At 36.6% G+C, this 27,069-nt stretch overlaps 1 protein-coding gene across 1 annotated transcript in view; it reads right to left on the bottom strand.

The window, feature by feature from the left end:
- Dhc93AB (Dynein heavy chain at 93AB) overlaps positions 1-27,069 on the bottom strand; it is a 1,274,973-nt gene that overhangs the window by 570,808 nt on the left and 677,096 nt on the right. The window contains exon 32 of the mRNA XM_090403805.1: positions 10,999-11,126. Within this exon, the coding sequence (XP_090259931.1) occupies positions 10,999-11,126 (128 nt within the window). The remainder of the gene's footprint in view (positions 1-10,998; positions 11,127-27,069) is intronic.

Below are 27,069 nucleotides of genomic sequence, written 5' to 3'. Positions count from 1 at the left end.
AATAAGATTATAGTCAGAAATGTCTATAGAGCAGACATGAAGAGCAAACATCCACAATATATTTGAAGGGAGAGTTGGTTAAGAAAAGGTCCAGAACGTTGTTTTGCAAAGTTTGCAAGAAATCACTTGTCTGGTATTATAATTGGTCAACTGACTATCTGTGTCAGGTCATGACAGATGGCAAATGATTCAGCTTCGCTTCCAGTTCGATCTGTGAAATTGGAGTAGAGGAGCCAGTTTGTGTTATGGATGTTAAACTCCCCAAGGAGGACAAAACTCAATTTGGGTAATTAGCTTGAAAATAAAAGGGCAGCATGATTGTCAGAGTTAGGGAAGCAGTAAAGACAGTAAATGAAGGCTGTAAAATGAGGTAAGGAAATTTTCAGTGGGAGCAGATGCAGGGACTCCAAATTGGATAGCCTTTGACAAGGTATATCAGATTTTATAAAAACACATTACTCCTTTTTTTGCAGTATGCAGTTGGGACAGTTGAGGTGTACACTGTGGAAGATGCCAATTGAGGTTGTTTCAGGAAAAAGGGATCAGGTTTTGATGTTTGTAAATGGTGGTGTATATCACTAATGTTTGTATTAATATCTTGAATGTTGGTGAAAAGAATATTATTATTATTATGTGACACCTCCAGGGAGTCCAAAGACTCATCGAGTCTTTGGACTCCCTGGAGAGTGTGCCAACAGCACTGAACGATTGATCTGCTTCCAACTACTAACCATGCTTAAAGTGAACTCTGAAAGTGTTTTTTATTGAAAAAGTTTTGGCATTATTTTGGGTAGATTAGAGCATGTTTTTATTATATATATATATTTTTTGTTGTATTTTTCAAATTTTAGATCTTTTTGTTATTTTTATGGGAGATTTTTTTTTCTATTCACAGTTAAAACGCTAGTATTTTTATGATTAACTTTCATGTGTAGACGGACAAACAAGTCAAGTTCGCGACTGCAAGTGTTGCAAGTCTAGCTGACCCTGCACATAGTGCAAGACCAAGGCAACTCATGGTAAAAGTAGAATAAGCTCTGATCCTACTTTTCTACTTTTACCATGAGTTGCCTTGGTCTTGCACTGTGCAGGGTCAGCTAGACTTGCAACACTTGCAGGCACAAACTTGACTTGTTTGTCTGTTTGCTTACTTGGAAAATGGAGTAAAACCAGGTTCAAAATAGCTTGGTATCTTTAACATTTATTATACCCAAGGTAAAATACTTTCTACATTTCATGTGTAGATTGGTTGATGCAGAAAAAATAAAGAACAGGGACATGCAGCTGGGATGAGGGACTTTTGTACATTACTCACACACAGGGAGTACCCAGCCTCCAGTCAAAGTGTGGCCTCAGACAGCATCCCTTGTATAACATTGACCCAATCTTCCTCCAGGCATTACCTGGAAGGGCTGACTTCAGTGGAAGAGGTTTTTATATTGCACAATCACCAGTCCATAATGGCCCAAGGTTAAGAGAAAAAATCCAGGAATGGACTGTAGACAGGAATGGGATAAGATATAGGGAGAAGTGGGCAACATGGTTTTGTGAGGGTAGATCATGCCCCAGTAACTTACTCACCTTTTATAATACTATCACTGCTCAGCTGGATAAGGGTAATTGGTAAATGGTAATAGTCTTGGACTTGCAAAGGCTTTTAACGGGATACTGCATAGAATTCTGATAAATAAATTGCAGCGAATTGAAATGAATATGAAATTGGTAATGTGGTTAAGAGGGTGATGGAGAGATAAAAGCAGTAGTTTAATAATCAGTTGAATCAAGCAGAATGACTGTGGCTAGTGGCATGTTGCAAGGCTCTGTACTTGGGAGACTACTATTTCATTTGTACATATTATTATTAATATACAAAACATTCTTAGATATAGGAAATGATTCTAAGAGAAATATTCTGTTGTTTGGCAATGATTAAAAGCTGGGTAGAGCAATAGTAAACAAAGTCAATGTTAAAATTTTGCAGGATGAATGAAATAGACTGGCAGTATGGGTAAAGAAGAATGGATACCAGTTTAATGTGGCCAAGCATAAGGTTATGCATTTTGGAATGAAAACACTACCAGCTATGTACCATAGTGATGAAACTGCAATTCAGGAAATTGATGAAGCTAGAGATTTTGTGGTATTGGTAGATTGGGAGTGAAGATTAGAGGGCATGCAAAAGTTTATAAAACAGCTTACTGGTTTTGCTAACCTTTCCTTTCTTGTTCTGCTTAAGCTCTGTACAAGCATTCCTGAATACTAACAGCACTAAGTTCCTTCCTAATATCCTTGATTTTAATATAATTTTGCCATTGATGCCTTCTGTTCACTCCCCTAATGTTTCTCAGCACTCTCATATCTGTGGCTTTTAGCCTTTGATCAAGTGTTTTATTTCTAATCTACTCTCAGATCCATAAATTAAATTGGTTTGAACACCGTCTTCTACACAGCTAGTTTAGTGTTTTGACAAATTTCTGTCATGTTCCATACAAATATATTTAGCTGACATCTGACTTTACCAGCCTTGCTAGATCTGTTGTCCATATTTAATTCTACATCTCCAACAGAAAATCTGTTAAACAGTTAAAGTGTTTTATTTGTTCTATAGGCTTTCCATTCAGTATGCAGTCGATGTTTTCATTTCTTCCGCCTATTTTCATGGTCTCGGTTTTCTTGTTGCTAATGTTCGCATCAATACTGATGACAAAATCTTAATATGGACTATGTATGCTTGATATAATATCCCATTTACATCATACAATTATTATTTTTATTATGTGACAACTACAAGGAGGCCAAGAACTAATCATGGGCGGGCACACTACTCCACTAAACCCATCATCTCATTTACTTAATCCTCCAACTACATGATACTACTATTATCATCACACACACATCTACTGCCCACCACCACCATTAGTATACATTGTGTGTAAATTGTTTGTGTGTGTATTCTCAGTGTCAATATGTCTGTAAGTGGGATGAAAAAACCCTGCTATTTTCATATAAGATTGACTAACTCACCTTCAATTGAAAAAATCCCATTTAAAGATTGCTCTCTTCATGAACAGAATTGAACTTTGGTTCTTTTCCAATCAAAGGGCACAATGTAACATCTCCAATTGCACAATGGAGGCACTGTATCATTTTGAACAGCATTTCTCTTGGCACGCACGCACGCACTCACTCACACACACACACACACACACACACACACACACACACACACACACACACACACACACACACACACACACACACACACACACTTTACATATATACATGTATTCATAAGTTCATATAGTTATTCATTCTTTTTTATAAACATTTTTTATATTCACTTTATATGAATGATCTATTAATTTTATATGTACTCTTATATGCAATATTTTTGTCTCTATACTTTTGCATACCAACAGTGAGTCGTGCTTCATTGCAACTTGACTAAATTTGTTTATTGCTGTGCTAATGTTCTAATACTGTACTAATGCTAATGACAATGTTCACAGTTTTCCATGGGTTCCTCATGGCATCATATGACTTAACAAAGGCATAGAATAACAGTAACATCTGTTGCATTCAGTTTTCACTACATGTAATGGTCCATTCTTTTTATATATATTCACAATAAAGATGTGATGAAATACTCAAGCAATATAAGTACATATATTAAATTCTGTATTTTTCCTTTAATAATTCAGGAAAGGCAAGCATCAAGAGGCAATGGACTTTATATTAGGCAGTGTTTCTCTAGATGTAAAAGATCTGACAGTTGATGTTGACTATGTCAGTTAATCTCAAGTGAGAGAGCAGGATGCTTGGAGAGATTAGGTATTGAAATAGGAAGTAAAAAGTATGAAAAATGAACTGATTCATGTGAAAAGAGATAAGAAGACTTGAAAGGCTGACTGATGTGAGACAAACAAGAAGTAGATGAGTAAATTATGGAAATGAGAGAATGGGCAAACTGCTGAAAGAGAGAGAAAAAATATAGAAAGTCAAGAGAGTACAGAAGCAAAGGAAAGAGAAAGTCGAGAGTAGAGGAGCAAGGGAAAGAGAGAGATGAGAGAATGGCAGATGATAAGTGGGAGAGCTAGGGAAGAAAGTGTTGGAGAAGAGAAAGTGAGGGATGCAGGTGAACAAGGAACAAATGATCTGTGATGGGAGTGATGTGTGGAGATTCAATGATTTAAGATGTACAGAATAGAATGTTAGAAAATGCTTGCTTCTAGGAGTGACAGTGTGTACATGACAATAAAACAAAGTGAGGTGGATGATATGGCAGTGATGGTTGCGACAAATGATCTGAGATGTAGTGTCAATCAGGTAGTGAGAGAATTGAGATTATTGAATTGAGATTGTAAGAGGGAAAACAATGAGTGTTTACTCAGCTATGATAATGAAGAATTGGGAGGAGAGCAGCAATAATTAATGACATGACAGTGAGGATGTGCTGAAATATCTGGAATATATGGATACTTGGAGAGCATTTGAAGATGGAAGAGAGCTTTGTGCAAGAGACAGATTACATATCAACATGGAAGGATGACGTTATCTGGAGAAATTGTTGTTCTCAGGACAAGTTAGAGTGTTAGAGCTGGGAAATTAGAGGTGCATGAAAGAATGATAGCAGTGGCCTCTTGTGAAGATAGATGGTATGTTGCAGAATTAAATTGAGTCTGGAGGGAATAATAATAGGTATACAAATACTGACAATGCATTGATGTTTCTTCATACAAATGACAAGAGTCCAGGAATAAAGGAAGAACTCTAATGGCACTGATAGTTTCAGCCTAGCCAAGATTATTGGAATTGCTAAAATATGGTTGATAGTAAAATATGTCCTCACAGGAATAGAATTAGATATATAGCATATTTCAATAGGATAGGAAGGGCAAATGGGAAGGTGTAGTCTTTTCACAGAGTGGGGAATCTGAAAGCAAATGGCACTAATAATTTTGAAAGTGTATGGTGTCAGGTGGAGGTGGATAGGACAAGATATTTAATGGGATGTTGCTATAAGCCAGGAAACACAGAAGATGAGCAGCAGGAAATGTTTTGGCAGATCAGTTTAGATCACAGGCAAGTGCAAAGGGGGAATAATCATTATCAGACTACAGCTCAGCTAATCAACTATAGCAGTATAAATAGGGCAGAGGAAGCAGCATACAATAGTAAGAGAATGGAATTTCTGGAATTCTTGAGGAATAACTGTCTCAGGCATCACGTAGTAGGGGGAACATGAGCAATGAGAGTTTTAGATTTGGTCCTTGTATCGGAGGAGCACATTGCAACAGATATGTTAATGTTCCCTCCCCCATTGGTGAGAAGCTAAATAATATGAAGATATTTCAAAGAGAAAGGAATCTGTTTGGAATTATAATATTATTATCATTATCCTAAGATCCCCATGGAGTCACAGACTTTTCCAGGAGGTCCCTTTTGTCATACACATGAAGCTCATCATACTGCACTTTAAACACATTCAAATTCTCTGCAGACACCATGCTCTCAAACAATGCATCCCAATCATTCACAATTCTCCATGCAAAAAACCTGCTTCTCACTCCCTCCTTATATAGCTTCCAGGAATGACCTCTTGTTATCTCCCATCACTTTATGAAAAACCTCTTCAACACTAATCCTATAACAACACCTGTCCAATTTGATAGTCTCTATCAAATTGTGCTCTGATTACCACCATCAATAAATAAATCATTTTCTTCTGGTGTTTTTACTACGAAGTGCTGTTATGAAAACTCATTTGCTATATTCCTGTTTTACAGAAAAATATAGAAAAACCTGTGCAGAATGGTAATACTATCAATATTACCATTCTTATTATTACTCTACCTAGACTCCACTCAGCTCCACAATTATTATAAATTCTTCCATTTCCCAAGCCACTACTCCTGAACTGAGGCCATCTCTGTTATCATCCACCCTAGCAACAAGCTTCCTTATCTAACACGCATTTCGTCAGAGAACAATATCTAGCCCAGGGGTCGCCAAACTTCTTTGGCCGTTGACCCCTTCAAGAGTTTCTCGACTTTTTATTGACCCCCCCCCCCTCTCTATTTTACTATTACGTAATTATAATAGGACAAGCAAAAAAAAAACGCTTATGTGAGTTTTGAGTTTGTTTATTTTATAGTTACAGTGCTTATTGTATGTATAATATAGTATATATTATTATATTGGCTTAACGTCAAAGGGATACGTTTTTGTTTTTGACATCTTTCTTAACATTACATATTTGATAGGAGGGATAAATAATATATAAAATATAAAATTTAATTTAGATAACAAAACAACAACAATACAATCTTCCTTATATATATGAAAATAAGACCTTTAATAAGAAAATAAGAAATATTGTAGGAGGCTGTTAATCCTTGTTTATTGTCAGCTTTGGCAGGTGCTTTCATAAATGATTTTATAGTTGGTCGATGTGTGTATTTCTCTTTCAGTTCTTTAAAAAATCAAGATATTTATCTTTCTTATAGGATTGGAGTCTTTGAAGATGATCTTTCATTTTTGCTGGTTTCATTGCATTGTTACTAAAAGTTTTTTCACAAAGAAGATACATAGGCCTCATTTTGTTTCTTAATGAAGCAATAAACCTAAGTTTCAAATATGCTAATGAATATTGTCTGCATTTCTTTTTAGAATCTGAAGCTGCCATTGTGGTTACTGGGGTTGTAATTAAAACTGAAGTCAGTAAGCAAAAGTAATAAATCTAAATAATATACCTACTCACATATTTCTATAGGATGTACAAAACTACCAGTCCTGCTCAACTCTTCAACATAGAGAAGTTCAGTTCGAGAATGAATAACGATTGAATTATAATATGTATGTTGATGAATTTTAGAACATTAACGCGCACTTGTATGTCGATGCACAAAAATGAGACTGGGATCGAATATGTGTAAGTATAAGTAAATAAGCAACAGCGCAAGTGTTGCAATCTTGCTCCCGCCTCGCCAGCTGGGCAGGAACCACCAACATCCGTTTATTGGTAAATACGTCATTTTGGCCTACTTGATTGGCCTCCATAACTATTTTCATGACCTTGCTCTATCTTACAGGTCCTATTCATGTCACTGTTCCCACGATTCACTCTTAATTGCATTGTCATTCAGGATGGAGGTAATCCAAGTTAACCGAATTAAATATTACCTGTACAATGATGTCTTATATTTTTCTATTGACCCCAATTGACCCCTAACAATGTTATATCGACCCTGGGGGGGGGGGGGTTGATATCGACCGCTATGGCAACCACTGCTCTAGACTTTTCTTTTGACATATTCTGTCTTCTCATAGTATTGCTACTCTTTTCAACTTTGTGTTATCATACTGGGCAATGCATTTGCTGTCTTCCCCTTCATACTTTTCTACTTCTAATGCTGATCTCAAATTCCTTGCTGCTCTCTTTCTCAGGTCATTTGTCCCAACTATTACTCTCGTTTAATCCACATTCTTACCTTGCTTCATTCCCCTAGTCCTTTTGATGTTCCTCCAGGCAAGCACTCTTCTAACATTCTACATCACAATCCATTGAATTTCCACAGATTCAATGAGATATGCTTTTCACAGTTCCATTCATTCCTACCTCAATGTCATCTCTATTTTCTTTTTCTTTCTCCCACTTTCCTGCATTTGTCTTCTCTCTCTCTCTCTCTCTTGTGCTCTATCACTTACTTCAGTATTCTTTTGACTTCCTCCCATTTCCTCTCTTTCCCTGGTTCTCCCATTCTCATTCTCTCACCTTCTCCTCTCATTCTTGTAACTTTTTCTCACGGCTACTCATTCACATTACATCATTTCATCTCTTAAGTATTCTAATCATCTCATCCTTCACTGCCCTCAACTCAGTTTTCATACCTTCCCCCTCCTCTCTCTCTCTCTCTCTCTCTCTCTCTCTCAGTGTTCAGCCTTAACTCAGAATTTACCAACAAAATCAAGGCCATCTGTCAGAACTACTTCATCTCTGGTCATAGTATCTAAAGTTAAATCCATTGACACTTCAGTCATGCATATGTCTATGCTGACATTCATTCATTTCCAATACATAACTTCCCCTACTAATCAAAAACTGGAATACTAATAGTGAAATGACCTGGCACTTCCATCTATATATTATGCACATAAGCATGTCCCGTTTCTCATTTGCCATCTTCTTAAATGATAGGAGGCATACATTTCACAAATAATAGCATGTTACAAACTCTATATGATACTATATAAAACGTAATTATTAAATGCTGATGGGCTGAGCCACATGTTAGTCAACAAAAGTATGGCAACTGCCATAATAACAACAAAGAAACAGAATGAGACCAAGTTAAACACACTGGAAATGTGGTCAAATGGATGCAGGTTTAATGAAGCCAAATAGGTTTTAATCTTTGGAGAGTGCATTTTATTGATTAGAGTATGCTGGAGAAGGCAAGGGATTTCATGTGACAAATGACAGCAATTTGAAGTTCAGGAGACATACTGAAAAGAGAGGATTGCTGAAAATACATTGACCAACAGAAATAAAAATGCTGGTGGCTTCATTGTAGAGGGCCTTGATAAGACTATATATGGGCTTCTATGCACAGATATTGTCATCACCTGGATTTTGAATTGATGAGGCAACTTAAGAAGAATACAATGGCAGAATAACAAAGGTCATACTGGGACTTTGGAATTTTGATGATGAAGACAAAGTGGGAAATGTAATTCAGAGAATATGGTGGACAAGAGCAGAGGTCATATGAGTAAGAAATTTGAGTTATTGTGAGGCCTTAACACACACACATACACACACGCACACACACACACACACACACACACACACACACACACACACACACACACACACACACACACACACACACACATGGAGATTTTCCAAAAGTTAGAATAGGCTGCACAAGAGAGCAAGAAGGGTTTAATGCAGAAAATGAATATGCATACAATTCACTGTTAAATAGGATAGTGAGTGTGTAAACTGAATAATTCTGCAGTGTAGTATGTTCAGCTTTAATAGGAGCCAGATAGAGTAGTCCTCTCATAATGAGTTTCTGCCTATATTGCATTTGATAATAATAATATAAATCTTTTACTTAAAAATAGATCAGTGATGATTGACTATACGAGGGTGGTCTGAAAAGTTCTTGGACTAACAATGAAACAACGAATTTATAATTTCAAAATTATTTTTATTTTTCAACATAATCTCCCTTAAAACTAATACATTTATTCTAGCGATGCTTGAACGCCATTATCATGTACCTGTAATGGTTCTCAGTAAGATCTGCAAAATACCCCTCTACGGCTGCAATCACCTTGATTTGAAAAAAAATGCTGACCAGCAAAGAGATAGAAGTCAGAGGGAGCCAAATCTGGGGAACAGGGTGGATGTTCCAACAATTCATAGTGCAGATCCCTTAATTTTCCCTAGGTCTTTTCTCACGAATTTTTTCGTCTAGTCTGGGTAAAAGATTGGAATAATACTCCCTGGTTATTGTTTTACCCTTTTCAAGATAATTAATAAACAAAATGCCTTTAGCATTCCTATACACACCGATGCCATGACCTTTCCTGCTGATGGAACTGACTTTGTAGTCTTTGGTTCTGAACAACGGGCTACTGTGGACAGTGTTTTTCTGGTGTGTAATGGTGAATCCAAGTATCATCCATAGTAATAAATTGATGCACAAAATGTGTTTTATTCTTGTTAAAATACTCCAAGCACTGTTCAGAGATTTTCATGCGAGTGCGTTTTTGATCAGCTGTGAGCAAGCATGGCACCCATCTTGCACAAAGCTTTTTCATTTGCAATTCTTCATGCAAAATATATCCTACACGTTCTTTTGAAACGCCTATAGTCTCAGCAATTTCATGCACTTTGACTTGTCAGTTATTCAATACCATATCATGCATTTGATCAATGATTTCTGGTGTTGTTACACTTTTTGGACGTCCTTCACATGGATCATCTTCAAGGCTGGTATGGCCACTTTTAAACTAGGCAGCCCATTTCTAATTGTCAAAAACAAGGAGAAGAGTGCCCATAAACTTTTATGAACTTTGAATGAATTTCTTTTGGCATTAAACTTTCTTTTACAAAGAATTTTATAAATGCACGATTATTTTATCCATTTCAAGGGATACAGATAACACTTTTGTTTCAGACAGCTGTATTACTTGATAGAATGACTTGCAATTTCACATGGTGGATGCTTATGACAGATGTACTAACTTAAAAAAAAAAAATCTTGCCAATAGTATTGCGATCTATGGTCGAGGCCGAGAACTTTCCAGTCCACCCTTATATTGCATTACACATACAATGTATTTATGAATAGTTTTTTTTTTTTTTGCAAGCAATCAGCAAAAAATTAGTTTCCTTCAAAAAAATTTATTGTCTGACATCAAAAAACATCTTTTTCTTTTTGGCTTATTTTTTTTATCTGTGATTATTCTGCTTTTAAGACACTTTACACTTTTAATATAGAGAAGAAAGAGGTTAAACATACACATGCATGTACAACTTTATGTGTGTGTGTGTGTGTGTGTGTGTGTGTGTGTGTGTGTGTGTGTGTGTGTGTGTGTGTGTGTGTGTGTGTGTGTGTGTGTGTGTGTGTGTGTGTATTCACTCTATTTCTTCTATTTTTCCTATTAACTGACATTTTGGTTATCAATTTATCCCCCCCCGCAAGTTACATTTAGATCTGATAATTACAACTACTTTTTATATTTTATATATTTCTTTATTTGATTATTTAATTTAAATTTATTTATTTCACATTATTGCATATATAGAATATATGCCACTTATTGCTATTCAAAAGGTCAATGTTCACAAACAAACAATATTCAGTAATAATCAGATAAAAGTATTTTAAGAGTAAAATATATTTCCTCATACATATTTTGTTTTAATTTCAACAGCAGTTAGTGTATTTGAAAAAAATATAAAGAAAGATAAGATGTTCTGACCTTGTTATCACCCATAACAGTATGCAGTGTTTCAATCCAGAAAGGACTAACATCACCATCCAAAATAATCCATTTTGGCTCTGTGCCATGTCGTGCAGTCAAATCTCTCATAATAGATGATAGAACGCCTGCAAAAAACAAAACAACAACAAGAAAAATATAAATTTTTGCAATAGCATTCTGATATAGTGACACTATTCATTATTACAACACAGAACTAGAACTATTTCTGGAATGTGTACTACAAACAGATTTTTTTGGGCTAATTTTTCAAAATGATCCAACTCATGGGAAAAATTTTAATAGTGATCCAAAATATCAAATTTCATTAAACTCAATCAAAGCAGGAAGAAATTGTTATCATCATTTTAAACTCCTTTGCTAATAAAAACAGTTTTGAATGTTAACAAAAACAAATCTTCCATTAAGAAGTCTTTAATGGAAGATTTGAACCTAGGAGTGGTTTAACAATAAAAATTACTAAATGGCTTTGTATCAACATGATAAAGCATAACACACATACACAGCACTAGCATGCAGTTTTAGATGATTGCATATAGTGCAGTTTGAAATTGTATACAGGTGAGTTTATAATTGTTGATATTTCCTTCATTTTTGTGATAATTATTATGATGCCTGAAACAAGTTATTATTATTATTATTATGGACCCCCCCCCACACACAGACAAAATACTTATGACGTGAAGACTAACCATTACAGGCAAGACAAAGTCTAGCATACCATTCCTTAAAATCATTCATAGTCAGCATCCTTGGCACCCTCTCAGGCCCAACTACCAAACAAAAAAGGTACTTCTTATCTTCTTACAGTTTCCATTCATAACTTCCAGAGATTGCTGCATACCTCAATGAGGTTAAACATCAGTTGTCATGTATGCTGCAGAAAGATAAGTACATTTTATACTTAAATGTGTACCAATATTGTCTAAAATGTAGATTAAATATTAAAGTGAGATTTGAGTGGGGAATGCAGTTTTTGGAGAAATTTCTTAAGCAATATTATCAAAAATTCATTGTTTTCATTTCATTAGCATTCTGATACAATATGGCACTGAAATTCAAATCACTGCATAGATCTGCAGGGAAGACAAATAAAGTAAACTGCATGGATTTCTCAAAAATGGTATGGTGATGTGAATTTATTATGTATGTATGGATGCATGGGAGGATGTGGATATTTATCTTGAGCCGAATAAGAGAAAAGAACAAGTGTGGGTATGTAAGAAATGTGATATTCTCATGGACAATGAGTTTAAATAGTTTAAATATGAGTAAGGAACATTGTGTCAAAAGGGGAAGAGGATGACACAGCAGTTAAAGCTTGTGTGAATGTTCAGAGAGTGCATGGAGGTGATAGTGAGGAAAAAAGTTTCATTCACAATAAAGTACACATTAATGAAGTTGAACAATTCAGGTGCAAGTTGGGGTGATGGAGAACAAGTGTATGTGACTGGCGATAAAATAGCGAGTGTGTGAATGATAGCAAAAAAAGGACAAGACTTGAAAGCTAAGTTGGTGACAATGAGGCAGATGAATGAAGAGAATTGTAGATTTATGGGAGAGAGAGTGAAGAAGACGAAACAAATGATGTCAGTATGAAAAAGGTAACAAAAGGCCCACGAGTGCTATTGTATGGCAATTTGATTAGAGGTGTGGTAAAGGAGAACATGCACAAGGTTAACATAAGTCTTTAAATTTCTTACTGCTTGTTGCTTTCTCAAATTTTTCTTATGCCCTGCACTGATCATGTGTTGTTGATAAAGTGAACAAGACAAAGATTTTTGGTGCAAAACAGACTCTGAAGAATTTCTTTCTTTGTCATTCTTCTGTAGAAATTCATTGGCTCGTTCATTAAATCTACCCAAAAATGATTGTTCAACTTTTCATGTTAAGTAAAGATCTTTTGACACATTTTCATTAACGTAAGTCTTTAAATTTCTTACTGCTTGTTGCTTTCTCAAATTTTTCTTATGCCTTGCACTAACTTGTTGATAAGGTGAACAAGACAAAGATTTTTGGTGCAAAACAGACTCTGAAGAATTTCTTTCTTTGTCACGAAAAGTTGAACAATCATTTTTGGGTAGATCTAATGAATGAGTGAATGAATTTCTACAGAAGAATGACAAAGAAAGAAATTCTTCAGAGTCTGTTTTGCACCAAAAATCTTTGTCTTGTTCACCTTATCAACAACACCTGATTAGTGCAGGGCATAAGAAAAATTTGAGAAAGCAACAAGCAGTAAGAAATTTAAAGACTTACCTTAATGAAAATGTGTCAAAAGATCTTTACTTAACATGAAAAGTTGAACAATCATTTTTGGGTAGATCTAATGAAATAGCCAATGAATTTTTACAGAAGAATGACAAAGAAAGAAATTCTTCAGAGTCTGTTTTGCACCAAAAATCTTTGTCTTGTTTACCTTATCAACAACATCTGATTAGTGCAGGGCATAAGAAAAATTTGAGAAATGCACAAGGTTTATTTTCCTGGAGTTAAAATTAATAGAGTGATTGAGGTGTTGGATATGACTTGACTGGGAACAAGGAGAATGTAACATTGAATATCAGGAGATTGTTGAGAATGATAAAAGATAATAGTGTGACAGGAAAGGTCAGTGTGTTGTGCAATTTTGAGAGTGATAAGATGAGACAGACAGCAATGATTATGAATGATATATTAGTCGAAATGTGTGAAGAGAAAGGAGTGCAGTTTGTAAATGTATGGGATGAGTTTGAAAAGTGAATTGAACTGTATAAGAATGATGAGCTGCATTTGAATGTTTTTGGTGTGAGTCATTTGGAGGGGAGAATAATGAGTGCAGAGAATAAATCTAAGCAAGGAAGAAGCAATGTGAAAGAGTTGGAGAGTAAGGAAGAAAGGAGAGAGATTGAAGTGATACTTATGAATGAAGAAGTGAGTAGCATGAGTGCTGAGAATGAGACAACAAGTGTTCAAGACAAAAAAGAAGATAGCATGAGAAACGATGATGATCCGAGAGGATGTCAATACATGTATAGACAAATGGGGAAGAGGATGACCTGAGATGCAGGGAAAAAACAGTTGGATTTGAAGCACATAAGTAAGAAAATGGGATAAGTAAGAAAAAGAAATGGCTCAGTGAAAGTATGCAGAAGTCACATCTAATAAGTGGAAGTGAAAGTCACATCTAATCAGTGAAACTTGTTACAGATCCATGAATGAGTTATTATATTTCAATACGAATGCTAGAAGTATCAGAAATAGGAGAAACAAATTGGTTGCATTGATTGAATACGTTTGCCCAAAAATTGTAGGAATAAGTAAGTCATGAATAGATGAGGATGACATCCAGACAGGAATAGAGATAGAAGGGTATGATGTTTTTTGTGAAGAATGAAAGAGTAAAAAGGGAGGTGAAGTGCTAATGATGATAGAAAAACAGTCATGTCCATACAAGGCAGAGATGGAAGGGGAGAGGGGGAGTAGTGGGATGATGGTGACTGGGATGATGACATAGCAACCTGAAGTAAAGAAAATGAGTTTCTTGATTTTGAGGGTACCTCAGGCAATATGAGAATAACCATGAATTGATTATTTGGGTGGTTGCCAACCATGTGAAGATGTCCATGAGGAAAGTGTATATGTGGAACTACAAGGCTGGTGATTATGAGGAGCTCAGGAGACAACTTGCAGATGTGGCATGGAATGACAAGTTTGGTGGAAAATAGATCAATGCTACTTGGGTGATATTCAACTGTCTAGTAGAAGCACTGTCTAAATGTATTGCAAAGGTCAGAAGGTTAAATAAGGTAGGTGTGGAATGGATCAATGAAAAGATTAAGCAGGCAACACAGAGAAAGAAAATATTATGAAGGAAATATAAGATCAATGGTAATAATCAATTCCAATTAGTAATCCAAAGAATAACTAAGGAGAGTGATAGTTGGTAAGGCTAGCAAAAGTGCAGTATGAGCACTTTTGCTAGCCTTAGGTAGGCAGCAGTTAGGTAATGAAGCCAAAAAAAAAAAAAAAACTTAGGAGTTTTTTTTTATATGTAGCCAACAACAACAACAATAACAAGAACAACAAAAAGAATGAGTATGGTAAGCAGCATTGGCTGAAATAAATGGTATAAGCATAACTGTTGCAGAGGATAGAATTGAGATATTTAATGAGCAGTCCATAAAGGTCTTTCATTCTTGAGAATGTGACATCATGGAGAGTTAGAAAGCAGTGGATGATGAGGAGGAGAGAATGACTGTGACCGAGGAAGAGGTATATGGGGAATTTAAGCAAACTTGATATTAATAAGGCTGTGGAATTTGATGATATATCACTGTATGTTTTGAAGGAATGTGCTAGGGAGTTGACATCTGCTTTATTATACCAGATGTCAACTTTGACATATTTGTTTAATATGAATTAAACAAATATTAGGTTGGGCCAAGTTCCAAAGGAGGGGAAGGAAATCAAAATTGTGCCGTTTCATAAAGGAGGTAACAGAACTCAAGCATCAATTTATAGGTTTATCTGTATGATTGGTATTGAGGTTAAAGTTTTAGTAGGATGGTGAGAATCAAGATCCAGAATTGGGTTCACAACAATGGTATTATCTTTGATGGACAGCATAGATTTGTTAATGGGAGGTGATGGTTTAGTAATCTACTTACTTATTACAATAAGATGACAACAGCATTAGACATGGGAAATGGATACACAGTAGTATACTTAGACTTTGCAAAAGCTTTTGATGGGTCACCACATGATAAGTTGATAGTCAAAATAGAGTAGATGGGGTTGGATATTATACTGGTGCATTGAAATGAAAATTGGCTGTCTGATAGGTATCAACAAGTTTTGTATGGGGGGAACAACATCCCAGAAGAGGAAAGCACTGACTTGTAGAAGTAAGGAGATTCTGGCTCCAATGTATAAGGTTCTGATTAGGTAACTTATAGACCATTGTGCACAGATTTGGTCAGCTGGTTTTCAAAAGGATGAAGAGATGTTGGAGAGGGTCCAGAGGCAATTGGCCAAAATAGTTTCAGATTTCTGGAATGTTAAATATGAGGAAAGGTTGAGAAGATGCTATTTGCAAAGTCTAGTGGATAGGAGGAAGATGGGTGATATGATAGAGATGTACCAGTTGGTAAGGGGCTTTTATAGGATTTATGGGGAAGAGGTGTTTCTTAAAACAATGGGAGATTGAGGAGAACATGAAGTCATCTCTGGAAGCTGTATAAGGAGAGTGTGAGCAAGGAAGAAGCGGGTTTTTTGTATGGAGAGTTGTTAGCACAGAATTATTAGCACAGCATGATGCACTGTGCCTATGACAAAAGGGATATATATCCTAGATGAGTCTATGACTTCACTGGGTCTCAGGATAATAATAATAATGACCTTGTTGTATCATGCAAAAAGTCTTCCCACTTTATTAATTTATTAATAAAATGGGAAGATTTTTAATTCAAAATTAATGCTTCCCAGCATTAATCTGGTATATACACATATCTCTTAGGAGTTAAAATGTCTAAATTATATTATCCATTTATCTTTATAAAGCAACTCTGAAGTTGTAATGCCATCAGTCTATCTACATAAAAAATAAATTTTAAGTCCTAACATTACTTATCTGTCTCTTTACCATCTCCAAGGTTACTTCATCTCCTTGAAATCCTGGTGACCAGATCTAAGCAAAATAATCCACTATCCTTTTATATCAGCTATTCAACATCCTACTCAGCAACGATGTGCTCCTCTGAGTTACCTTCACAAACTTTGCAATATAAACTTCAACTTTCTATCAACCATCACTACAAGATCCCGTGCTTCCTCCACTTCCTTTAACATAGTTCCACAATGCAACCTCGCATCAATAGATCCCACATCAAGACCCATTTAGTTGTATTAAATTGACAACTCATCAACCTTTAGATTTACTAGAGGTGTGTGAGGAATGAGAGGTGCACAAGGTTTGTTTTCCTGGAGGAAAAATGAAGAGTGTTTGAGGAGTAAGCAAGCAAAATAGTTTGTATTCATAGTAGGAATGAATAATATGGTTGGAAACAAGGAGAATGTGAAATGGATATAGGAGGTTGTTTAGTAGAGTGAAAGATAACAGTGTGCTTATAAGGACAGTCAGTGTGTTGCCCAGGCATGACAGTGATGTGGGAGGGAGTGAAGATCAGGAATGGATCTGCTAGAAGAGTTCTGTAAGGAGAAAGAAGTGCATTTTGTGAAGGTGTGGGAAAAATTTGGGGGATGAATATAATTGCATAAGAGAGGCTGACACTACTTGAACAATTTTGGTGTGAATCAACTAGACAGACTGTTGCTACGTGGGGGAGGGGGGAGTAACATGCAGTATATAAAAGACCTGAAGAAGTAAGAGGTGAAGTAGAAGAGCAGCAAAATAGGGCAGGAGAGTTTGTGAAATGAAGATTTGAGTAGCCTGAGTGAATAAGAGCAGGAACAAAAGAAAGTGTGGATGCTGGATGCAAAAGTCAGTGTGTGTATTGTGAGTAGACAAGAAAGGATTGAGATTGTCTGGGATGCAAATTGAAGCATTTTGGATGGGGAGGATTATAGAATCAGTAGTGACAGAAATTCCGAGAAGTCGTTTTCTACTTGTTATACAACCAGAGATAAGTTATTATGTTTGAATGCTAGAAATATCCAAAATTGTAGGACCAAAATTTCTTCACTGATCGAGTTCATTCACTGCAAATTTGCCAGAATAAGTGATGCATGGTTGGATAAGGATGACATCCCAAAAAGCACAGAGACAGAGGGATATGATGTTTTTGTGAATAGAGATGGAGGGATATGAAGTTTTTTTTTTTGTATAGACAGAGAGGACAAAAGGTAGGAAGACTGCTATGAATAGTAGCAGAAAAGTTATGCCAAGTGGGATGCAAGGAGCAAACAGCAGCAGTGTTTCTGAGGCAGTATAGTGTGAGATACAGGTAAACAGGAATATTAGTTGGGTGTTGCTATGGATCTGATAATGTGGAGGGCAGCAAGGAGGAAATGTATAAGCAAATTAGCTGGCAAATAAGAAAAGGGTCATTATGAGTGATTTTAATTATTAATATAGAATGGATTAAAGAGATGGCATCAATACAAAGAAAAAAATTTCTTGTATTTTTGAGAGACAACTATCTTAAATAGTAACAGTGGCCACACAGGGATCAAGGGTTTTGTTTGATCACCTCATCACAGGATTGTATTGTAAATGGAAGGTCAAATCTTCTGATAGCTGGCGGGAGTAACAATGAAGTGATTACCTGATGGTGGACAGCCATATGAAGACTCTGTGAGAAATGGATATATGTAAAACTACAAGCCTGGTGATTATGACAAACTCCAGAGACAGCTTGCAGCTATATCATGGAATGAGGAATTGGATGGAAAACAGTACTGCATGAGGGGAGGGGGGGGGGTTGCCGAGTACTATCATGCATGGGCAATGTCTGAATGTATTCCAGTGGTGAGAGAATTATATAAGGTAGATGTGAAATGGATGGATGAAGAAGTTAGGCATCCAATCTGGAAGAAAAAGAAGCAGAAGAAGAAGCCTAATGAAATAAGATGAGTGGTAAATAATCAACTGCATGAGAAGTACAAAGAGAATGGTAAAGATAGCAAAAAAAGTGCAGTGTGAGCAGCAGTTTGGCTAATGAAGCCAAAAAAAAAATCCAAAGGAGTTCTTTTGATACATATCCAGTAAAAGAAAGAATGATTATGGAGGGGTGATATTGGTTGGTGAAAATTTGTAGAATGATAATCACTGAGGAGGGTATTGATACGAGATGCTAATGAGCAATTCATAAAGGTTCTTTATCCTCGTGAATGTGACATCATGCAAATTACATCTTCTCAATCTTTCCTCATACTCGACATTCCAGAGGTCAGAAACTACCTTAGTCAGTCACCTTTGGACCCTTTCCAACATCTCTTCATCCGTCTGAAAACCCGATGACCAAATCTGGGCACAATAGTCCACGTGTGGCCTAATCAAAGCCTTATACAATGGAACAAGAATCTCCCTACTTCTACATGTCAGTGTCCACTGCATCATTTCCAGAAGCCTTTGTGTTGTCTTCACAATTTTGGCTATGTGTCCCCTAAATTTCAGATCCTTATCCACTATCACCCCCAGACTTATTATTTCTTCCACCTCCAACAATATATCCTCACCAAGCATAAATTCTGTATCCCATCTTTGTTTTCCAAATTTTAAAACCTTACATTTTGCAACATTGAACTCACATCCCCATTTCTGTGCCCAATCACTCAATTTATTCAAGTCTTCTTGTAAGGCCACAACACCTTCACTACTCTTCATGGTTCGTCCCAACTTTGCATCATCTGCAAACAACTGAATATCCCCATCCAAATCTTCACCAATATCATTAATATTGGTGAAGTGAATATTAATGGCCCTAAAACAGACCCCTGAGGCACTCCACTAGTGACTTTCTGTTTACTGGCTATCGCCCCCCCCCCCCCCCAATACACAACTTGGTGATACTTATCAGATAGCCAGTCTCCAATCCAATGCACTAATCTAATATCCAATCCCACCTACTACTCTAGTTTGACTATCAATTTATCATGAGGTACTCTATCAAAAGCCTTTGCAAAATCTAAGTATATTACTGTGTATCCTTCTCCTCTGTCCAAGAATTACAAGCCTGAAAAAAATAATATACAAAGAACTATGCCAAAATATACTAAGATATGCTATAACAATGCATGCATTCTGTGCACACTACACTATACAGATTAATATATTGCAGTACAAAATGATCAAACTTATCTTTTGGGAATAAAGAGACAATACCAGCTTTATATGCACATCAATGTCAGAACACAAAATACTAACAGCAAAACACTTATGTCACTATGCAGCCATACTAAAATATTATTTCGAAGCCAACTACAGGACAGCCAGACTTCAGACTAATTATATCATATATATATAAATATAATAATCACTAAGGAAAGGCCACTTGAAGCTTCTACATCCCAGACATGTTAAATAAACTACCTTTTGAATACAGGAACCTCAAACTATAATAGCTTGAAAATAGACTTAAGGGAATACTATGAACAAAAAATACGCATCCTACACACCTTACAAACTTAATGAAACACAATATATTTTCAGGCTTTCCAGTTCAGTGATGTGTCATGACATTCCAAATTATTGTGTGTGTGTGGGGGGGGGGGGGCATGCATTCTTGCATATGCATGTGAAAGAATTTCTCATGCATATGCCTATGGGCTGTAGTGAATATCAGACTTATCAAACATCAGCCTATGTCCATCACAGCAATCAAACCAATAAACAATAACTAACCAGTGTCATCCTCAGATAAGCTTACTAAAAAAGATCAACACAAAGAAAAAAAAATCCATTTATTACATTTAGTGCTGAAATTACAGTGCTTAAATACATCAAAGCAAAATTTGTAAATATACATAATTTATTGTTATTGTATAAATACTGTAAAAATGTAATCTTATTCAACTGCAACTATAAATTACCAACTACAGTAACCATTATTAATATATTATACAAAAAAGAGGAAAATCTGTATGAATTTCATCGTTAAAAAACCACAAACAACATGTTTTTGTAAACACATAATATATAATCATAATTTTAATAATAAAAATTATTAAATTTTTTTTCATAGAAATCAAATGTGGAAAATGAACCATAATCTGCAGCACTTAGTTGCAGTACTTTGCAAAATAACATCTTGGAATGTCATTTAAGATGATTATTGCATACATATAAATATTTTGATATCAATAAAAAAAAGAAGTTATTAAAAAAAATTAAAAAAAAGAAGTTATTATTATGATTACACCCCACATGGAGTCGGCAGACTCATCATGGGAGTTTCAATAAGATTCCATATGACAGCATATTTATCATATAGAATCTTAAAATCATTAACACTCCTTGGGTGATTTCTGGTTCTTCCCCATTCACCTTCTACTCTTTTTATAATCCCATCTGGATTAATATGATAAAAACCTCTCACTAACTTAAATGTCTCTATCATATTACCTCTTTTCCTCCTATCCACCAATCTCTGCAATCCACATTTCTTCAACCTGTCTGGATAACCAGCACTCCAATGTCCCGACATTGTCTTAATCACTTGTCTCTGGATCCTCCCCAATGTCTCCAACATTACATTGAAAACCAGATGACCAGATCTGACCACAATAGTCCAAGTGTGTTCTGACCAGTGCCTTATACAGTGGCACAACCACTTCCTTATCCTTGCACGTTAGAGTACTTATCATAGCAGCACTATGATGTGCAGTCTTTGCAACACTAGCAATATGCCCTCTAAACTTCAGTCTACTGTTTACCATCACTTCCAAATCTCTAATCTCATTTGCTTGTAGCAGTATGGCACCATCGATATAGTACATAGCCTTATATTTCTGCACTCCAAAATGCAACACCTTGCACTTATTAATATTACAACTGCAACTCCATTCCTTTGTCCAAGTAAAAAGTCTATTCAAATCTTCCTGAAGGGAATTAACATCAACAGTGCTACTTCAGTGTTATCAGCAAACAACTGAAGATCCTCAATCGGTCCACACAATATATCGTTTACAAACAAGTTAAACAGCAGGGGACCCAAGAACAGAACCCTGTGGAATGCCACTGATTATCCTTCTTTTTTTGAGATGCTGCTCCAACATACACAACCTGCCGGTATCATTCAGAGAGCCAATCTCTGATTCATCTAGCCAATATACTGTCTATTCCGATCCTCTGCAGCTTGTACATCAACTTATCATTTGGTAATCTATCAAACACTTTTGCAAAGTTCAAAATATATTACTGTATATGATTCTCCCTTATCTAATACACTTGTTACCTTCTCATAAAATGCAAGTAAATTCTAAAACAGGACTTATCCTTTACAAATCCGTGCTGACCATCATCATAAAGATGCTACGTAAATCAACCCAATCTTTACCAATCTCTCCAACACCTTGACCACAACCGAAATTATACAGACAGGCCTATGTTATTATTATATCACACCTCCAGGGAGTCCAAAGACTTATCGAGGGAGAGCATCTACTTTACAACTCTTCGTCTCATTACTCCACCAACCTTCATCATCTAGCACCAACTTTGGAGACGTCTGTCTTAGATCCATGCTTGTGGATTGGTACTATTTTGCATTCTTTCCACTCCTTAGGAACCCTACTCATTGCAAGACTTTCATTAAATAACCAGCTCAAGGGCACAACTAACTGTTGTGCACATTATCACCACATATTCATTCCTTAAGAATACGTGGTGATATGTCATCCATTCCCACAGACTTATTCACATCTAACCCAACAAACATCTGATATACCTCTGATTCTTTCATTTCCAATTCTCCTAATACTTGCTCTCTCTTCTATATATTGCACAGTGTCACTTACACCAGTATGATGCACGCTGATAAAGTGCTCGTTCAGTAATTCCACTATATCCTTTGCAGCTGTTATTCTGCTGCCATGACTCTCCACCAGTGTTAATTTGCCATAATTATAGTTCTTCTTCTTCTTGCTTGCTATATAGTGGAAAAATTCCCTTGAGTTAATCTTGGCCTGACCAGCCAATCTCCTCTTACACTGCACCTTTTCTTTCTTCATGCTCATCACATTTTTAGCCTGCATTTCATACTCTGCATGGATCTGATCACCACAACTGTCTTGTACCTCCTCCATAACATTTTCTTTTTCAGTATAGCTTGCTTGATTTCACTGTCTATCCATTTTACTCCTATTCTATTTACTCACTTAACCCTTGGTATGCAGTTATACATTGCTTTTGTCAGATACTGTCCTGTGAGTTTCCATGCATTGTCAACATCTTTTCTGCTCAGCTAATCTAAAATGTACTTATGCTAACTGACCACAAAGCTTCTTATAATCACCTGCTTTATACTTACACATGTATCCATTTTTGGCAATAACCTTTTCTTGTTTCATCACTTCCCAAACAAGTACCTCGTGATCACTCTTACCAACTGGTGGCAGTGTCAACATCTCACCTCATTAACAATTACACCTTGTGAAGTTATTAGCAAATCCAAAACATTAAAGCCTCTAGTTGCTTCAATCACATGTTGCTTATGATACTTATGTCTCAGAAATTCCACAAACTCGCTGTTCTTATTCCCATACACTGTCTCCTCCTTCCATTCTATATTCCTGTAATTAAAGTCTCCCATCAGAATCATATTCTTTTTACATACCCAACTAATTTGCTTAAACATTTCACAATCAGTATTCTGATTGTGAAATGTGCCTTCTATCAGATATACTAACCTGTTTTTTGAACTTCACACCACATTAAAATCTGTACATGCTCAACTTCCACACTTTGCAGACACAATTCCTCTGTAATTATTAACAGCACTCCCCAGTGTGTGTATATATGTATATAGGCTAAAGATACCAAGCAATTTTATAAGCTAGGTTTTTAATCCTTTTTCCCAAGTAAGCAAACAAACAAGTAAGTTAAGTTTGCAGCTGCACGTAGTGCAACACTAGGCAACTTGTTGTAAAGGTGGAGTAAGGTCTGATCACTTTCCTTAGAATTTTCTCCTAATGAAAAGCACATTTTCTTGCGGAGATGTATGATGTTATGCATTAAGGTTACTCCACCTTTACAACGAATTACCTATTGTGTTGCACTATGTGCAGCTGCAAACTTGACTGTTTGCTTACTTAGGGAAAAAGGATTAAAAACTGAGCTTATAAAATTGCTTGGTATCTTTAACATAATATATACCCAAGGTAAAAAACTTTCTACATCTTACTCTCATCCTGAGCTTTTTATTTAATGAGGTCAAAGCACCTTGATGATGAAAAGATGTTGAAACACCTTATGGCAATTTGTTTAGTTAAAATATTTATAAGCTCTGTATTACTTCACCCTTAGCATATTTTAGGTCTGGCTTCCACTGACATGACCTCAAAAAAGGTTGAAACCAGTATGGGTAGTGACCATTACCTTAACGCATAGCATCATACATCTCCGCAAGGAAATGTGCTTCGCATTAGGGGAAAATTCTAAGGAAAGTGATCATACCTTACTCCACCTTTACAACAAGTTACCAAGTGTTGCACTACGTGCAGCCGCAAACTTGACTTACTTGTCTGTTTGCGTACTTGGGTAAAAGGATTAAACACCTAGCTTATAAAATTGCTTAGTATCTTTAACATAATATATATACCAAGGTCAAAACAATAGGAGAGAGTATGGGGACCCAATGATTCATGGTGTTCAAGATAGGATGTGTGAGGAGTGTTTGCCAAGAGGAACGATAGAAAGGGTGGCTTTGACAGTTAAGAGGTGAAAGGGTGGATGTGATGATTGTGATGGTGGGAACAAATGACTTGAGTGGTGGTGTAAATAGGGCAGCAAGAGATATGAGATCCTTGCTTGAGGTGGTACGAAAGAAGACACAGAGAGGAAAGACAACGTGTGTATGTTGCCTAGGTATGATAATGACGAACTGAGCAGAAGAGAGGTAATATTGAATGACATAATAGCCAGAATGTGTGACAAGAGAGGACTGGTATATGTGGATACTTGGAGTGCATTTCAGGATAGAGAGGAATTGTATGCAAGAGATCACTTACATTTGAATGAAGAAGGACGAAGGCATCTGGAGAGATTGCTGTCCTGAAAAAGTCAGTGTGTCCCAGGGAGGATGGTAGCAGGGGTGGCTTCTTGTGGGAATGGGTACTTAGGAAAGGGGGACGACATCAGGTGACACTGAGCCCAGTGGAGTCTAGAGGGGATAATGCTGTGTATAGAAACAACGGCATTTATATGCTATATACTAATGCCAGGAGTATCCGGAATAAGGGAGAGGAATTGGTGGTGCAGATAGCATCAGCCTGGCCAAAAATTATTGGGATCACTGAGACGTAGTTGAAAGAAGAGAATCTAATAACAGGAACAGAAGTCGCTGGGTACAGCATTTTTTGGCTACAGATCAAGGAGTACAGAGGGTGGGGACCAGGAAATGTTTAGACAGTTGAGTTTGGCAAGTGCAAGAAGAATGATTGTTATGGGAGATTTTAACTACAGTAGTATAAACTGGGGAGAGGAAGATGCATGTAGCAATATGGGAATGGCATTTCTAGAATTGTTGAGGGACAAATGTCTTAGGCAAGATGTAATAGAGGGAACAAGAGGTTCAAGAGTTTTGGATTTGGTTAGAGCATCAGAAGATCAGAAGAGTTGATAACAACTGAGATGACAACTCTCCCACCAGTTGGAGAGAGAGTGACCATATGGTTTTGACTTGGAAAATGAATAGACATGCAGGAGTATCAAAGAGAAGGGAACGTATGTGGAATTATAAGGTAGGTGATTATAATAGTCTAAGATGTCGACTTGGGGAAGTTTCATGAAGGGAGGAATTGGAAGGCTGGGATATCATTAGTGCGTGGGAAATTATGAAAGAATATTTCTTAGCAGCAATGTTAAGTTGTATACCACAAGTGAACAAGAGGCCACAATTTGGAGTAAAGTGGATGACAAACAATATTAAACAGGAATTGCATGCAAAAAAGAGGCTATGGAAGAGATATAAGGAGACAGGCCAGAAGAGTGACTAATATGGTAAGGAAGACAAAACTGGAATATGAAAGAAGATTGGTCCTAAGATTTGACAGGGTGCTACATGAAAAGCTGATAGTTAAATTGCAGCACATGGGTTTGGATGTGAGGTTGGTCAACTGGATTCAGCATTCACTGTCCAATAGGTATCAGACAGTTGTGTATGGTGGAGCAGTTTCAAGGAGGCAGAGGGTTACAAGTGGGGTCCCACAGGGCTCCGTACTGGGACCTGTATTGTTTAACCTTTATATCAATGACACTGTCAGTGGATTGCAGGGTGATATTCGATTGTTTGTGGATGATGTGATGCTGGGAAGTAATAGTGCGGATGTGATAGTCCTGCAAGAGGATTTGAATAAGCTAGATAGATGGGCAAATGAATGGGAGTTTCAGTTTAATGAAGCGAAATGTAAGGTCTTGAGGTTTGGGAAACATTGATGGGATACTGCATACTCTATGAGAGGAGTTATACTGGAGGAAGTAGGGGAGACAAGAGATCTGGGGTTGATGATGGATAGAAACCTGAAATTTAGGGGACATATTGCAAAGGTGGTGAAGGTAACACAGAGGATTGCTGCAATAATGAGGACACTGAGCTGCAGAAATAAAGGGGTTATCATTCTGTTGTAAGTCTCTGATCAGACCACACTTAGACTATTGTTCTCAGATTTGGTCCCCAGGATTTGAAGGGAATAAATTGATTGTGGAAAGGGTACCAAGGAAGATAACAAAGATGGTTTCAGGACTGTACAATGATAGTCATGAGGATCGGCTGAGGGAATGTGGATTTCAGACTTTGGTGGATAGAAGAAGGAGAAGGGATATGATTGAGACTTTTAAACTGTTGAGAGGTGGGGAGTTCTTTCGCTTGGTTGAACAGCAGGAAGGGATGATGACAAGAGGCCATCCATGGCAGTTACGAAAGGAAACTGTGAGAAAGAGTGGTTTCTTTGCATGGACGGTGGTTGAACCATGGAATGCATTGTCTGATGGAGTGGTGAGAGTGAGAACGGTCAATGAGTTCAAGGAGTGGTATGGTAGACTTTGTGTTGTGTTTCTTAGGGGGGGAACCTCCCCTCAATGAGTCTTGATAGACTTTGTGTTTCTTAGGAAGGACCTCCCACGATGAGTCTTTTGACTCCGTGGAGGCCTTAATAAATAATAATATAATAAATCTTTCTACATATATATATATCACTATGTATGCATATATATATATATATATATATATATATACACACAGCGCCGGAGCCTAGTATTTTTCTTGTGCGTGCGATTAATGTTGGGAACCTTTTCAAAAAAGTTTTTTTTGAATAAAGTGTGAATAAAACGAAGAGTAAATGAAAACCGCTTTACAGTATAACGTTACATACGGATTAGTCCTGCTTATACAA

This window comes from Typopeltis vanoorti, chromosome 1 (assembly GCF_054136105.1).
Source record: "Typopeltis vanoorti isolate ZY-2024b chromosome 1, IOZ_Tvanoo_1.0, whole genome shotgun sequence".
NCBI classification, from domain to species: Eukaryota; Metazoa; Arthropoda; class Arachnida; order Uropygi; family Thelyphonidae; genus Typopeltis; species Typopeltis vanoorti.
The sequence above is the reverse complement of the archived record's forward strand: the minus strand, read 5'-3'. Positions and strand labels throughout refer to the sequence as shown.